Below are 17,660 nucleotides of genomic sequence, written 5' to 3'. Positions count from 1 at the left end.
AGTGAACGTACGAATAATTTGATTTGTGAATCAAATATCTGATATTTGATTTCTCAGATATTAGATTTTTAATATATTGGTTCCTTCGGTGAATGACCCTGGCCATGAACGGTGCCTTGACGTGCGCAGCGTTCACACGGCATGCAATATTTATCGGTAAAAGGTTTGATCAGGCCAACTGGAGTGATTGAAACGATTAACGCTGTGCAAAAAGAAGGAACAACAAAAGCAGCTATTGCGGAAAGCACGGAAGCATGTGTGAAGATCGGGCCAATTCGCCACCAGAAGGCATGCTGATCGAATCAAATACGTGAGTTCAGTGTTCACACAAGCAGATTTGCGCAGTTCCGAGCTTTCTACCCACATGCAAGCACACAGTAGTGTGCTTAGTTCGCAGTAGTTGCCGGCTGTTCGGCCATGGACCCAAGCGCTGCTTCAACGGCAGCTGTCAGTCAAAATGCACAAGAGAGCTCATGACAGATCACTGATCAGCCATCCGCAGACACTTATTAGCGACAGGCTTTCCGTGATGGTTTGTGGCCCGTTATCACAATGCCCGGCGGCAAATTTTCGTCACGGCCACACTATTGGCTACGCTGTTTAGCCCATTAGGCCTAGTTGGAGGTGCGTCGTGGGGCCTTGGCGACTAAAGTTATGGTGACTGAATCTCGGATCTATTCACAATGTGACCCTCATAAAGCCGACAGACCACGTCACCAACGAAATCGAGTGCACAGGATGACTCTTGCATCTTCATGGCCACCATCTTTGTGAAATAGCGTATGGTGGCCCCTTGTTCCAAACGCCATTTGTAGGCACACAATGGTCTTTTTTCATATCTTCATGTGGCCTATCACAAAACTAGCTTTCGATTTGCATGGCGCGCTCGGAAATGTCATGTGACAGCACACTGACCCCAGGCTACAGATGCATTCACCTAGACTGCAGATGGATGCAAATGAAGTCGAAAAGGGGAGAGGGGGACGTTGACTGAACTTGCCGTAGGCCTTTCGATTTGTGAAGTCTTTACCATTGGTGCCGATGACTGCACGGAGTGGTGCCAAGTGACATGATGTGCATTCCTCGCATTTTTCTGTCGTTAAGATTGGCCTTAAAGAGGTGATGATATCCCACAGAAACCACCTGCCATAAAGATGAAAGAACACTCCTATTTTACAGTAGAAAACTGGAAAGCAATACTTTCCAAGCAATAGACGATTGCCAATAAGCACAGTATGGCCCACAATTAAACTGAAAACCCCATTGGTATTTAGGACAACTTCCCTATTTCTTCAGATTCAGAGAAAAAAAAAAGGGCTTGATTCTACTTGACAGGCATTCTATCAATAAAAATATATATTCTGAACCTTTGTATACAAACTGAGTTGTTACCAGTGCTGTCACACTAGTTTGGTGTTTCCTTTAATAAAAGTAGAGCATACTATACATCTATATTTATCGGTACCTAACAACCTAGCAAGATTTTTGTTTAGTAATGGGTTTAGCCTCCTGAGCATGTGCAGCAGTGTTTTTTTTTCCATAAAATTTAGAAGCCTAAAAGCTTGTGTTAAATTTTCTGATATTCAATATTCGATTCGAAATCTACTATTTGGTATTTGCACTACCCTATTATTACCTCTCCGTTTTTAATAACCTGATCTGTGTGATTGTTTGCTCCTATTCTGGTCATCTTTCCAGGTGGTGGAACTTGCATCACTGGACTCGAAGATGACACCTTTAGAGAAGCTCTGGTGTTTAAAGACCACTCTGGTAACCACTTTTTTCATGTTACGCTCTTGTAACATGTTTTGTAAGAGGTAACATATACACATCATATACCTAACATGTATCTTGAAAACACAAGCTCAAGAGCGAAGGTTAAAAAGTAAAATGTGTATCCTGAAAGATCTACAGAGTGCCTTTAACTGTGATTTTAGCAGCTATAAATTTTTAAAATTAAAGCAATTTACTTGCGATCCCTTTATGTTTACTATATGAGTGTTTGTCAGATGGATGGCGTTTTTATATGGAGTAATTTGTGCAGTGATATACACGATGAAGTTATTTTTTTTAATTGACTTCTAAATGGTTAATCTGAGATTGCTGAAGCATTTGGGCAGTTGACGACTGTTCTCAATATTATCTGACTGCTCAATCACATTTTGAAAATTGGAGTTCCTGTGGGAGGTACTCTAACAGCGAACAGTAAAATGTGGTTGTGTCGTTGTGTTTTCTTTCCTGGCCACATTGCCTGTACAGAAATTGAGATTAGCCTAAAATTAAGTAAATATGCATGGCTGGGGGCAAATTTGCTTTTTAGTTTTCTGTTTAAAATTACGAATAAAATCAAACGCTATGCCATGTGTTCCGAAACCTGGAACAAGGTAAATTCAGAAAAGTGAGTGTAAAATTACTTCCTAATGTTTCTTTGGTGTTGCAGTGTGTAATCCTTTGTTATTTGTTGCAGAAAATGCTATCAGAAGAAATTTATGACTCTACTGCATACAGCTGTGCCCGTCTGAAAAATCCTAATGGTAGGGCTTTTGTGCAGTGTTTTGTAACATTGAATTGTAAAGAGTTGTTAAAGTACAAGAAATTTTCAATATCTTTTTGTTTATCTCTTACCCAGGCAACTCATGTTAGGCCTTATGAACTCTAATTTATCTTTGAACTTATTCCGTTATTATCTTTGTGTGAAACGCTGTCCTTCTAAAGCATTTCTATCTTTCTTTTTTCTATCTAGTCCGAACGAAAGTTTCTTGTCCCATCAATCAACTAAAATGATACTTGTGTTAATTTTAATCGTCTGTTTTACAGACTGCAAATGGGATTTTCAAGGATGTTACCCTTTGGTCAGTTGGCTGGTCTGTCATTGAAAAATGATGCAGAGCAAAAAAATGATCATTACCTCCGGGCAATATTTGAATGCATCATTTTTCAGTTAATCGCCATGTGCTCTAACCACTGCACCATGGCAGCTTTGCTGAACTGATTGAAAACCAGTAGTAGTTATGCAGCTTTACGTCCAAGGCGGTTAGATCTGCCACTTAATGGGTGCTTCACAGAAAGCTAGACCCTAGCGTTGCAAGTGTTGGGACACCACGCACTCAAACAGATAGGTAGACGTAATGAGCCACGTCACTTTGCACATACTTTTCAGAGGACTAGAGTATGATGTTGCAAGCACTGGGACGTTATGCGTGACATGGAAAAAGTCATGTTTCCTTCCTGTGTGCAGCCATGAGCCACATTCTGGTTTATAATTTCGGGGACACCACTTCCACTCGGTGGTGATTGGCTGAGCCAGTGGGCTGTAGTATTCCCATTGCTCCAGTGATATGTGACACTGGACGCTACTTAATGCAAAGGCAAACGTATCGGCAAAGTCAGGGTCCTTCATTACTTTTCTTCTGGTCACGAAACACTTGCGTAACGCGATGGGAGCGTTTCATTTAGCGCACGCAGTGGACGCACCACGGCGCTCGGGCAAGCAGAACGGCATCGCAGGAGATGCCAGTTGGACGTCACATGCGTTCTGTGCCTACGCCTGCTTTTGTGCAAGGGCTGACTTCCATTGTTGACGTGTGAGCATTGTCGGTACAAGGTGTAAATCACCAAAAAAAGTAGAAGATACCTATAAAGAAAAGGGGTCAGACAAGGAGAGACAATCTCTCCAATGCTATTCACTGTGTGCTTGGAACAAGTATTCAAGCTATTAAACTGGGAAGTCTTAGGGGTGATAATCAATGGTGAATATCTCGTCAACCTTCGATTTGCAGATGACGTTGTCCTGTCCAGCAACACTGGGGACGAGCTACAACAAATGATTGAGGACCTTAACAGTGAGAGTGTAAGAGTGAGGTTGAAGATTAATATGCAGAAGACAAAGATAATGGTCAATAGCTGGCCAAGGGGAACAAAAGTTCAGGATTGCCAGTGAGCCTCTAGAGTCTGTGAAGGAGTACGTTTACGTAGGTCAGTTATTCACAGGGGACCGTGATCATGAGAAGGAAACTTACAGAAGAGTAAAAATGGGTTGGAGCGCATATGGTAGACATTGTTAGATCCTGACTAGAAACTTACCATTATCATTAAAAAAGAAAGGTGTACAATCAGTGCATTCTACCGGTGCTAAAATATGGGGCAGAAACTTGGAGACTGACAAAGAAGCTCGAAAACAAGTTAAAGAGCCCCTGAAACTGTTCGGACAAATTGTGTAGACGCGTAGGGTACAGCTAAAGTTAATCGTTTGCGCCACAATTTGTTTGAAGCGTCTCGTATTAAGAGAGCTCCGGATGATTACAAGTTACCGTCCTCCAGAGCCATGCATTTTCTCCAACTCGGTTGCCAAGTGATCTGGGCTAAGCTCCGCCTTCACTGACTCTGCGACATGATGGCACGTCATGTCGTTTACTTCTGGTTCTCTAGGAACACACGTGTGAAGCCCCTCCAACCTCTTCGTCAACTGCTTGGCAATCAGCCCTAAGTGAGAGCTATCGAAGCAGCTTGCATTGCAAGCATTCTGTCACAGTGCCGAACCTGTCTGGTATTACGGTAATCACAGGCAAGCTGGGCATTTCGATGGATGAGTAGAGGCATAAATTCAAGCTTATGAATAAACTTGAACGTATACGTACTACGTAAGCGGCCTGATAAGTCTGCACGGTCCAGCCACCTGGTGCTGCAGAGCTTAACCAGCCAAACCAAGAGCTAATAATGCTCTAACCAATTGTAAAACATCTTACACATTTTTAAACAATCGAAAAACTTACACCAGCAGTCAAGAATACACTTCGTTGCTGCTACTTTGTTTGGTAGAAGTCTGTGCCACCAGGTGGCTGCACCGTGCAGACCATTCACGTTTGCGCTTCTGCTCATCTCGTGAAATGGCCTGGTCAAACGGCCAGGCCCTGTCCCCTTGCGCTTGCGTCTACCCGAATACCAGACTCGCGAAACGCTATTGTGGTAGTAATCCTCCGTTGTAAAGTGACGGCCGCAAACACACATATTTTGGCGCCGATCGGATAGCGACAGTCGGATGCACTGTAGCCAGTGCTCTCATCTGCTGCGTTGTAGAGGGACACGATGTTGCAGCTTGACATATTGCCAGGCACTATGTTTGCAGCCCACAACACAACAAAGGCGAATCATGGTGCTCGCTAAAAGACTGATACCGACACTTACCGTAGAGCTCTCGTCAAAATGGAGCATGTTGTAACAAGCAGACGGCGCTTGCTGTGTGTCGGAAGCGCTTAAGTGTAGTGAGAAATTGGTCTTGTGCATTCTCTTTCTGTTACTTTCTTTTTATAGAAACAAATTAACTAACATTCCAGAAATTACTAACAACTTTTGTTCACCATAAAGTTGGAAAAAATTATTAATGACACGCTTTGGGAAACCAATCAGATAGCTCGCCCTACAAGCGTCATTAGGGCGACTTACGTCAAATGGTTAGGGGCGGCTAAAACTTCAGCTGAGCAGTGTGCTGCGATTGACAGCGATGTACATTTTTGCAACCTTATAATAAATTAGATGCCTTATGCGGAGCACTTAGATGTGTCATTAATGATCAGAAGGACCTACTCTACGACTCTGTTCGTAAAAATCATCAAAATAATTTCAGGGTCCCTTTAAAAACTGAGCAAAGAGCGATAGAACGAAGAACGTTAGGTGTAATGTTAACATACAGGAAGAAAGTGGTATGAATCAGAGCGCGAACGGGGATAGCCAATATTCTAATTGACATTAAGAGAAAGAAATGGAGCTGGGCAGGTCATGGAAGTTAGATAACCGGTGGGCCATTAGGGTTACATACTGGGTGCCAAGAGAAGGGAAGCGCAGTCAAGGATGGCAGAAAACCAGGTGTGGTGATGAAATTAATAAATTTGCAAGTGCTAGTTGGAATCGGTTGGTGCAGGGCAGGGATAATTTGAGATCAGAGGTAGAGGCCTTTGTCCTGCAGTGGACATAAAATAGGCTGATGATGATGATGATGGCTAGACTTGCTAACCAAATCTAACTAGATCATCTAACAAACCAGAGAATAGTCTAAATAGAGACAGCTGATTGAAACATTTTGTGGAACGAATGCTATAAGGGGGTACGGGCATGTCAATTACACAATACCACTGTGTGTAACAAACACATTGCACGCTGGATTATTTTGCCAGAAGTTCCCATTGAATGTTCGCCCTGGAAACATGCTGAAATAGATGATGATATTTATTGGCACCCCTTTGAAATGAGTTAAGGACAAATAATCACCTAGCTTGCTTAATTTAATCAGGTTTTAGTACATCTATCGTTGTGAAGTCCTTTGCCGATGTGATCTCAATTTTAACTTTCGTATTTAAAACCTCTAGCACTATATTGCACTGTTATCTACACTTGTAATGACCTCAGTTATATCAGTCTCTTCCCTAGTTTTAGAATAGGTGTGGGAGAGGCCAGCATCTCCGGTGCCGCCTCCTGTCCCTATATGAAACTTTCGGGAGGTTTTGTAACCAGAGGAAAAGTATAGAAGGTCCCTGGTGAAAGCAATCAGCTCAGAATATGCGTGATGGATAATAAATATGAACCACTTGTCAGCGGGAATCTTGGTGCCCCTACATGTTGTAGTATCGTCATGTGCACATTGCTTTACTTTTTTGCCAGTGACAATCTTTCACTGGATTATCACTGTCATCAAACTGTTGTTCGTTGCTGAATGCCTAAGGTATCCGAAGTTTCTTGAATGCTGCCTCAGATTGTATTGAAGAAGTCTTTTATGGTCAGATTGCATGCTTGTGAGGATACTGTTGTACAGCTCTCGAAGAGATTAATAATCTCCTATGAGTGTTGATCAGCACAACGGGCAGCGCCGTGTTGCAGAGCACAGTTATGAAAGTGTTGAGAGCAGGTGTGTGGGCACAGAGCATACTAGTGTCGTAGCATCATGTGCTAAGCTATTCCTGTAAGTCCCTTGTAGCCCCAGCAGCTTATTCACTACCATCACAAACAGAAATGCACCCATGGCCACCTGCGCTCAAGATGGTTATAGTAAGTGGTTGCAAAGAATATATGTGCTGACAAATAGTAGGGACTATGCCATATTCATTGGTATAGCCTAGCAGACGGTGTGCGGACACCAGGAAGTTCTGGGTGCGCTCGCCTATGCTTGTCACAGGTGCGTGCTCTATAACATGGCACTGACTGTTGTGCCAATCGATGCTCCTGTGAGATTATTGAAATATTTGAGAGCTGTGCATTCTTGAATCTATGTGAGCACCAGGGATTGTCTGAAATGTATAGTGACGCATGTACTATCAGTGGACGGACTTGACCCGTCAGTTCAGATGCGACAACCTACTGTGATCGCTGCTGTCATTGCGATTTGAGCGTTGCTTCTTTTTTTTTTGGCCATAGGTTCACGCAGTATAGAGTTCAGTTCTAAGCTCGCAGTTTTGGCACTGTCTGGCCCTTCACTGTTGCTATAAAGTGTGACAATAGGGTGCAACAGTTCATAAAAGATGCAAACGCATTTTGAAGTGCTTGTGTTATGCATTTGTCAAAGCAAACATAGGTTTCTATTGGCTATCACTTGCCATTACATCTCGTTTGCTCTTGACTGCTAAAAACAGCATAAGGTTTTCTTCTTTCTTTTCTAATGCTCTAGCTAAACTTCTCATTACTCTATTGAGGCAACGCTTGCATCATTGTCAACTGTTTCCTGATTTAGCTCGCTGCACTTGCTGTCTAACGCAGCCTCTGTACCACTCTTAAACAAGCTCTCAAAGATAGTAATAATAATAGTAAGAAAAATTGTGTTAAGGTCTTTTAAGAGCTTGTGGTTTAGTGGGCACTATGATAGTATTAGAATCCAGCAGTATTGTCTAAGGTGAGAAAGCAAGATTAAATGGACTGGCTCATAGCATGTGTGGTATGCTATGTTTGTGTATGGCCATCCAAAATTGAAATCAACGTTGTACATGACTAGTCATGTATTCTGTGCCATTCCTACATCATTATCAGAGTAATTGAAGTTCAGGTTGTGTTAGAAATTGCCATTTGCAATCTCTTTGTATGACTGGCATGTCACAGTTAAGCCATGCAGAGCTGTTGGCTTCTGCCAGTATGTTGTTTAACTTACTCTATGTTTGAATTGAGAGAGTTGTTTGACATGTGTAGATGCCTTTTAATGTTCCTCAAAACAGATGAGTTAGAAGGCAGGTTGCTTGACTTGTCTAATGTGATTCCTTATGCTTACGCTGGCCTTTGCTGACACAGATTTCTTCTTCAATACAGAGCAACTGCACCTGACATCTGATGATCTGATTCCAATCCTGGCCTGTTTGATTGTCAGATGCAAACTGTCCTATCTGGAAAGCAACCTCTACTACATCCAAAACTTCAGCTGGAACCTCCCAGAGAAAGACATGCTCGGGTAATTTTAGTCATTTCGTGTACCGTGAAATCATGACAGTCAGTGGTAGTGGAAATTGAATGCTTTGACTAATTCAGTCTTCTGACGAGAACATATATAAGCAAAATGACAATGTTTGGCTGAATTTTACCTGCACAGTGGCTTAAAGGCCAGCTGCAATAGAATGTCACTTCAGCACAGTTTATTTATCCCTTTCTAGCCCATTGTCGCCATTTTCCAACATACTGAATCTGAGCTGCTAAATACGAATGACAGACCTAAGTGAGATAGTCTTTTTTGGGTATGATGTGTAGTCATCCAACAAAAATATGTTGGTGTTTCAGCGTGTCTGACTGAGAAAGCAATGCTGTGCACACATTGTTTCCAAGAGTAAACGCTCCAAGAAACTGACGCAGCTGCATCCGTTCGAATTGAAAAATTGCAGTCGTCATCTCTGCAATGCTGGCGCATTTACAGGCTGCCATAAAATGCCAGATGGTTAGCTTGCCAATTCCGTATTAGTGCAGTGTGCAAATCTGTGGGTTATTATGTTGTGCTAGGTGCCCATTTTGGTGTTTCATAAAGAGCCCACAGATATTGTGCAGAGGTAGGAAATGGTATGAAACAATTTTGGATGGTCTCACAAAGAAGTATTTTTAAGTGCAATTAAAAAGCTTTCTTTTTTCATAGTAATTTAGGCTAAAAGGCTGAAAAGTACTGACAGGACATTTATGACTCATCATTTTCTTTGTGAGTTAGACAATGGTTCAAACACTCCCTATAAATACCCCTAGAAAGACTGGCAAGCATCGGAGCACACAAAAGAATAATTACTTAATGATAATACAATAATACTTGTTTCTACAAAACAATTTCAGTTTCAGTACTCGGGAGATAGATGCCTCACAATGTCACGATAGATTGGTTCACTTTGTTGTTTTGTTCTCGCAGACGAGCCTTAGGAGATGGAACGGTTAGGTCAGGGCTAAATAACAAGAAAGAAACTTGTTACATTTATTTCCAGAAAATGGTAGTTAGGTAGCTAAATAAAAAGAGAGAATTGCGAATGTATGATCTAATTCAAGTTACCATTCCGTCTGCTGTTCATGGTCACTCTTTACGAGTTCCCGTCGTAGGAAAGGTGGTGGTGCGGTTGCTAGCCCCTTAGCACCGATGCACTAGTCATCAAAACCTCGGTCACAGATGCTGTGCTAATTCACTTTCTTGGAAACTGTTGTCCACTGTTAACAACCGGTTTTAAACTTTTTGTGGAACTTGGGCGATGCTGTTTGAAACCACCCACGGCATCTTTGTTCAGCATTTGCAGGGCAGTTCTTGGGTGACCACCCACTATCCCCCTCGTAGCTGTGTCCTCTGGAACCACTCTCTTAGCTGGCGTAGTGGTTTTTTGCCAGGGGAGGTCACCCACTGCGAACACATGCACTCGCGTACACAAACACAAAACTGGTGCTGAAAGGTCACTGCCATACGTGCAAAATTTCTGCAGGCCTCCTGTGCCAAAGAGCACTGAGGGCAGAAATACAGTATACATATGAAGCAGGGACCTGGCGTGGTCAACTCGGGTGAGACCTAGTCTGAGTTCTACATCAATTCTGGCAAGCGGTAATGATCCTGCTCTTTTTCAGTTTCAGTATGGCAAACTTGCATTCTCATGAGCTATTTTTGATGCACCCATTCTCATTTTTCACACGAAATCCTGCACTAACATTTCTTTGTAGCTGCACTACTACTGCTACAGATATGTTTTATGCTATGCAATATTTCGCTGCAGCTGGCCTATAAGGTGAATTGTGTCTGCCAGTTCATGCCATGTTAAGATTGCTTACCATTTCAGTTCTGCTGCAAACATTTCACGCACTGCATAGTTTATGGTGTCAATGCCTCTCATTGTCTGTGCCTTTGAACTTAAGTGCCTTTCCAATAGGCTATTTTTGTCATTGATTTCCCTGTCTTTTGTTCAGGTACACCCTGGTTACTTTCCAAGCTGCTAAGGAATTTCTAAGGTTGCAGGACACTTCACATCTGCAGCCATCACAGACAGGCATGAGGCGAGAGGTATGGAGAGAGAGAGAATAACATTATTGAATTGGGGAAAGGGGGATAGGGGATTAGGAGCTTGATGGGTGGCGCCCCAAGTCCAGGGCTCCACTGGCTTCTCCTGCTAGCCGAACGTGACCAAGAAGAGCCTTCTGCAACTTGCTGTGCAAGCTATATTAAAGGGGAAAATTTATCTAAAGACACACACCAGTTCCTCTAATCAAATATGCGGGAAAGGTACAGATGCTTTCATGTAGCACCTGCTGAACTGGTTTGTATAAATAAAATTTTGTGCATTTAAAGAAAAAAATTTTGTTCTGCCATCTGTGTGAGTCAAAATATTGATTTAGGCTGTCAAAAACGAGCAAAAAAAATTTGGTCAGTTGAAGAAAAGAAAAGAAATAGACATAATTCTAGTGCTAAGGTTACAAACTCGCTCTGTGAAAAAGATTTACCAGTTTTGTAAACCACATTACTTGACCATTCAAAGCCGACAGATATAGTGATCAATATACAGTTTATGCAAGGCAGTTGCTTCATTGATGCAAAATTTGTAGGATTTCTGTCTAAAAATTATATATTTATATTTCATAATTTTGTATAACTTTTGTCCGCTTTAGTTGTCCTAGCTGATGCAACTTACAATATTGCAATTTGTGTGTTTTCATTCTACGTTATAGGCTTTTAGAGTTAATGCTTCATATTCCTGAATATTAAAAAAAAAATATATGTGTATATATTGGAGGACCAAGATAAAACGTCAGCAGCCAGGGAGCCCATAAATGCTTTTATATATATGTGCAATAAAGTTTGTTCAAATCATTCCTGCAGCGGCCAGATTAAAGAATTTCTGCATTTAGCATTTCCTTGTTTGATTCTGTTTTTTCACAATGCCTCAGATACCGTGATAACAAAATTTTACATTATTTGAATAGGGAAGCTCAGAGGTACAGATGTCTCTGTATCAACTGCTCTTTGTTTAAGTGCGCTTGTACAGTGGAATCTCGATAAACGGAAATTGCTTAAATGGAACTGCCTCTTAAATGGAACACCATCCTCATGGTTGGTTGGCTTTTTTATTCATGCATTTGTTTTCAGCTTTGTCTCTCAGTAAATGGAACTCCTGATAAACGGAACCCATTTCCCTGGTCCCTTGAGGTTCTGTTTAAAGAGCGTTCACTGTACCAGAACCATGTCTAAGCACAGAACCATGTCTAAGCACAAGCGTGTGCCTACTTTCATTGGTGCTTTTGCATAATGTCAGCTTGCGTGGCACGCTGTTTAGATGATGCTGTGCCACTGGTAAAACGGCCCCTCGAATTTGTTTTTGTGTGTCAATTTATTCATGCAGTAAGTCTATTTCGTGTTCTTAGCAGCACAGGATACAGACACATTGCAGTGAGTGAAAATCGATAAGAACAAACAAGAAGGCACAACCAAGTGCTTTGTTTTAAATGCATGTATAGCAGGGTATTTGTAAAGGAAGCTCAAGCCTAAAATAATAGAAGTGTTGAAATCTGTCACAACTTGAAGTGGGATAAAAAAAAGAAAGAAAAGAAAAATGCTCTACTTTGGCTTTGTGAGTACCTGTGTTGTGTATGCCAGTTGGACACTTTCAGTTGTCATCAAAGCACTGTTGTATCTGAGCATAGTTATCGCATACTCAGTGAAAGTTTCCACAGAATTGGAATAATCAGAACATATAATTGTTCACATTGACATTAACCTCTACACGAAATTGACATAATGTTGATCATTTCGCTCTAGATAACGCCGACAGAATTGATGCAAGTCACTGCCAGACTTCAGATCTCTGAGAAGAAAAAGAAAAATGATGGCAGCAGCAGCAGTGGAGATGAAGTAATAAGGACTGCGGTGACTGCACCAAAGAGTCGTCCCATCGACAGGCAGCTAGAGCAAGCGGCCAAACTTATCGAGGCCTCCACTTCGGAGTTCCATCAGAGGGAAACTGAAGGTAACAGTCCACTGTGCTCGTCTTTTGCTTACCTGTCGTGGTCGTGGCTGTGTGAAATTCTGCTGTCGAGCACAAGGTCCTGGCTTCGATTCCCGGACACAGCCGCTGTATTCCAATGGGGGTGGGATGCAAAATATTTGTGTAATTAAATGTAGTTGCATGTTGGAGAGCCCCATTTGGTTGAAATTGTCTGTTTAATAGTGTGCGATAACCCTGTTGGTAGCCATGTTCCCCATGAAAGTGTTACATTAAAACATACAAACAGAAGCATTTAAGTTTAATGTATGAGCATTGGCCAGTTTGAACTGCTGCGAACATATTTTTTTTGTGCCTCGGAACTGAGACAGAACTGAAATATTTCCTCTGGAACAAACCAAAAATTGACATAGGAAGAAAAAAAGAATATAGAAAGTTTTGAGTGCTCACAGAGCTGTGCACAGCAAAGCTGATTCTGGCATTAATCCTGAGAAAACTTCATTTTTCTATGTTATAAGCAGCTTAATATTACAAAAAAATTGGCAAATAACTTTGCTGCAATTCTGCATACTCGCACAACTGTTGCACTGGGCTGAACTGGAAAGTGGTGTTATTGGTTGCCTGCCCAGAGAAATCGAACTACTGTAGAATGGTCCCTTAACCCTTTGAGGGTAGATTTTTTTCGCCATATGCAACCACCCAGGGTTGATTTTTTTATTGCAGATTCCAATTCTTCCTAGGGACTTATTTCGAAAAAAATTTACCGAAATTTTTCTAGGCTGACCGTAAAGTGAGAAAAAAATATTTTGTGTTGGTATATATGTACTCTTTATTGATGAATAACAAGAATAAAAAAGGAAATAAACTAATAAGAATGAAAAATTTGATGCATTGTTCCACACATAGTTCCAGGCTTTGAAAATGCTCTCATGAGAATATTTGGCAAGGCTCAAATGTTCCTGCTCTTACACTAATATGCACATCCATAGCATAATAGAACTGCGTAGCTGCACGCACTCAAGAAAACTGTGTGGTTGTGTGCCCGTCAAAAAAGCAAAACATGCGACTTCCGCTAATCTTCATCTTATCGCCAACCAGAGGCAATTAGTTTTCGCAAGAGTCCAAAAAAGAAAAAAAAGCAACAGAAACGCATGCACGGTGGCATCCCTCCTATGCGCACTCCTGTGAGCACGAAACGAGCGAGAAACAAGTGGTCGCCCTTTGAGCGATTAGTAACGAGATAGCCATCAGTTTGCAAGTGCAAGAAGCCGAAACTGCCCGCGCAATAAAACCGGAACCGTCGCCCGACCGCGCACGCGCCAATGCGCGAGCGGTAGTATATAGAGGCGCGTGAGCAAACTAGCTCTAAAACAAACCATGCAACAAAAACCGAGAGGCGGAGGCACGCCAAAAAAAATTCCCTGTATCCCCACATAGTGGCAGCACATGACAGAAAAGAAAAAGTTAGGAAATTGGCACGCTTTCTAATGTACAGACGGCACCGTAAATATATGGCATCGACCATTTTCGGACTTGTTCGAGGCGCCGTATATTTATGTCATTGACCTTTAAAGGGTTAAACAGTGTAAAATCATTCCACTCCACACCCTGTTGTTGCCCTTTCTAGCAAGCTCAGATCACATTCAACTAGTATAGCTTTTCTAAAGTGAAAGCTTTTCTATCACTTGCTGCCTGTGTGACTGTGCTTGAAAGCAAGTGTGCTTTGTTTTTCTCATTCCTGTGCAGAGCTTCAAGAACTGTTCAAGAATGGCGATGAAAATAGCAAGGCCAGTATCGGGTATGTGCTGCGTTTTAACGCTGCATTCTTATTGCCCACACCAGGGGAACGAGCCCGTTGTGTTGACGCAATGGCTGTGACATTCCTCTGCCGAGCTACAAGTTTGATTTTTGGCTGCGACAGGCGCACTTTGGTGACACTGGAGTATGAAAAAAAGCAATCCTTCGCAGATGTATGCCATCTGAGCAAATAGTACATGAAAGACAGTGGAACTGTAGAAGCGAGTTCTCACAAACTTCATTGCAAGTACTAGGGGTCCTGTTTGCTGGCTCAGTTTCGCTTAAGCGCAGCAGCAGTTGCTGCTGCGTTTTAGTGGATGCCTGTTCTTAGTGATACCTCCTGCGTAGGCTGTGTTAGAGCACCACGGCATTGACTTTCACTGCCGCAGCCTTATAAACTCCTAGCTGAGCTCCAACGTGGAGTCAATATAACACAGTGTGAGAAACAGAAATTATAGCTTACTGGTTTAAAAAAAAGAATTCATATAAGTGGTTTTTCATTAGAATGAAATATACATGTATTACTTCTGATTTTGATTTCTTGCCAATAAAAAGGCACACTGCTTTTTGTTTTCTTTTTCTTGGTGCATTAATATCTTGTATTATATTATATTAAAATGTATTAAATTTACTATGTTTCCTTATACAGTTAATTTCCATTAAAGGGACCCAGAAACTATTTTGACAATTTTGCACGAACGTACTGAGTCATTAGATCACTAGTCCTTCTGATCATTAATTGACGCATCTAAGCGCTCCGCGTAAAGCATCTAATTTATTATAAGGTTTCAAAAATTTACATAACTGTCGATCGCAGTACACCGCTCGGTTGAATTTTCAGCCGCCCCTAACCATTTGACGTAAATCGCCCTAATGATGCTTGTAGGGCGAGCTATCCGATTGGCTGCCCAGAGCGTGTCATAAATAATTTTTTCCAACTTTACGGCGAACAAAAGTTGTTATTAATTTCTGGAATGTTAATTTGTTTCTATAAAAAGAAAGTAGCAGAAAGAGAATGCACAAGACCAATTTGTCACTACACTTAAGCACTTCTGACACACAGCAAGCGTCGTCTGCTTGTTACAACATGCTCCATTTTGACGAGAGCTCTGCAGTCAGTGTCGGTATCAGTCTTTTCACGAGCACAATGATTTGCCTTTGTTGCGTTGTGGGTTGTAAACTTAGCGACTGGCGATGCGTCAAGTTGCGACATCATGTCCCTCTGCAAGGCAGCAGACGAGCAGAGTGGCTGCAGCGCATCTGACTGTCGCTATCTGATCGGCGCCAGGATTTGCGCGTTTGTAGCTGGAGGATTGCTACCACAATAGCGTTTCGCGAGTCTAGTATTTGGGTAAACGCAAGCGCAAGGGGACATGGCCTGGCCGTTTGACCGTGCCGTTTCACGGGATGAGCAGAAGCAAAAACGTGAATGGCCTGCATGGTGCAGCCACCTGGTGGCACAGACCTCTATCAAACAGCAGCAGCAACGAAGTGTATTCTTCTTTGTTGCTGGTGTAAATTTTTCCCAGGAGTGTTATCATTAACATGTTGCTTTTATAAATGTTTTAAATGTTTTACACTTGGTTAGAGCAGTCTCAGCTCTTTGTTTGGCTGATTAAACTCTGCACCAACAGGTGGCTAGACAATGCAGACTGATCAGTCTGCTCACATTCCTTCATCAGCTTGAGTTTATGCTTCCACCCATCCGTCGAAACACCCAGCTCGCCTGTGGTTACCAGAATACCAGACACATTCAGCGCTGAGACAGAATGCTTGCAACGGATGCTGCTCCAATAGCTCTCGCTTAGGGTCGGCTGCCAAGCAGCTGATGGAGAGGTTGGAGAGGCTTCGTGTGCTCGCTCCTAGAGAACCAGAAGTAGACGACACAATGTGCCATGATGATGCAGAGCCAGGGAAGGCGGAGCTTAGCCCCGATCACTCAGTGAACGAGTTGAGAAAATGCGTGGCTATGGAGGAGGGTAACTTGTAAATGTTCATAGCTCCCTTAATATGCAACGCTTCACACAAATTGTGGTGCGAATGGTTAACTTTTGCTGTACCCTACACATCTACAAAATTTGTCCGAACCGTTTCCGAGCCCGAGCCCTCCGAGCCCTTTAATTCAGCCATGACAGGGCTGAAGAAATTGATCCAATTATCTAGCAGGTTGAATTAAAAGAGGTCCGAACTCACTGCTGCTTCATTTGGCATTATTTACCCAACTATGATGCGCCCACAAATCTAATGTGCATCCAAACTTTATAAACCAAAAAATGTAGCATGTCTCTGATTCCGGCAATTACGAATAAGATGAATCTAGCAGAGTTTACTTTCACAGAATGGAAATTTATGCATACTTAACGTCCATCGTTTCCAAGAGCTTTTTATTCACTGTCTATGAAACATACCACTTCATCCTCCTTGAGGGCCATTGCATATGATATCCCACATTTCTTGAACTGCTACAATTGAAAATGGAATGGTGGTCCACACCTGGGCTAACCACGACACCATTTAGTCCCACGAAGCATTCACATCTTGAGTGCCATAGATGTGTCATGCAACTTTGTTGCTGCTAGCATTTTGATCAAGTAACTTCATCTTTTAAATGAGTTTTCATAATTAAAGTCTGAAAGTGGCACATTTTCATCATTAGGTTATGCCAAACTTTTTTTTTGCACCAATCTTTTGATGACATTGGCAACGACGCTGTGTCTGATGCTACAGTGTTGTTAATCCCTCTAATGTGGTTTCGGTTTAATGTCCGTTTTTGCCTCAATAAACGTGCCGAAGGCAGGCTGAAAATCATTTTCAGCAGGAGATGAGATGCTGTCTGTCCGTCCTTCAGTGCCACCAATATGGGCAGTGCATGAACGAAAAAAACCAGTCAAAAACACAAAGGACAAGCGGAGAGGTTCACATCACGACTGGTCGTTGTGGTGTGAACCTCTCCTCTTGTCCTTTGTGTTTTTGACTGGTTTTTTTCGTTCCAGTATGTACCAACTGGCCCAGATTTCAACCCTCGGGCAGTGCAGCCATTGGGGTTGGATGCATGGGTGCTGACCAGTCAGGTTTGAATTGTTTGAGGGCCAATTTTATGATCTAAATAATAAAAGATTTAGCCCATATAAATGCATGATCGAGCTGATTGAAAAATTAAGATAGTCAGAGTCAAATTTCTGGAAGTCTACCGTATTGCTTGTTTTCCACTATGCTTCTGCAATCCTTAATATGCCAACTGCACGGTTTTTTACTTACCTGCCTTATAAAGTAATCAATTATTGCTGTACCAATAATTGACCATTTGACAGTTACCAAACATTTCTGCATCTTTATGCTGTGTTAAAGGGACACTAAAGGGAAACAGAAATCAGTTCAGACAGAGCACTATTCTATCAAAACTCTATTTACTATAATTTAGGTGAAAGGTGGGCTATTAGAAATGTAGTAAAT

The 17,660-nt window shown here is 42.0% G+C and overlaps 1 protein-coding gene across 2 annotated transcripts in view; it reads left to right on the top strand.

Moving 5' to 3' along the window:
- Positions 1–17,660, top strand: part of LOC142575855 (ankyrin repeat domain-containing protein 27-like) — a 36,465-nt gene that overhangs the window by 15,472 nt on the left and 3,333 nt on the right. For both annotated transcript variants that reach the window (XM_075685557.1, XM_075685556.1), the window contains exons 11-16: positions 1,699–1,770; positions 2,468–2,534; positions 8,284–8,422; positions 10,384–10,477; positions 12,227–12,434; positions 14,157–14,208. In XM_075685557.1, coding sequence (XP_075541672.1) covers positions 1,699–1,770; positions 2,468–2,534; positions 8,284–8,422; positions 10,384–10,477; positions 12,227–12,434; positions 14,157–14,208 — 632 coding nt within the window. The remainder of the gene's footprint in view (positions 1–1,698; positions 1,771–2,467; positions 2,535–8,283; positions 8,423–10,383; positions 10,478–12,226; positions 12,435–14,156; positions 14,209–17,660) is intronic.

This window comes from Dermacentor variabilis, chromosome 3 (genome assembly GCF_050947875.1).
Source record: "Dermacentor variabilis isolate Ectoservices chromosome 3, ASM5094787v1, whole genome shotgun sequence".
Lineage (NCBI taxonomy): Eukaryota > Metazoa > Arthropoda > Arachnida > Ixodida > Ixodidae > Dermacentor > Dermacentor variabilis.
The sequence above is the reverse complement of the archived record's forward strand: the minus strand, read 5'-3'. Positions and strand labels throughout refer to the sequence as shown.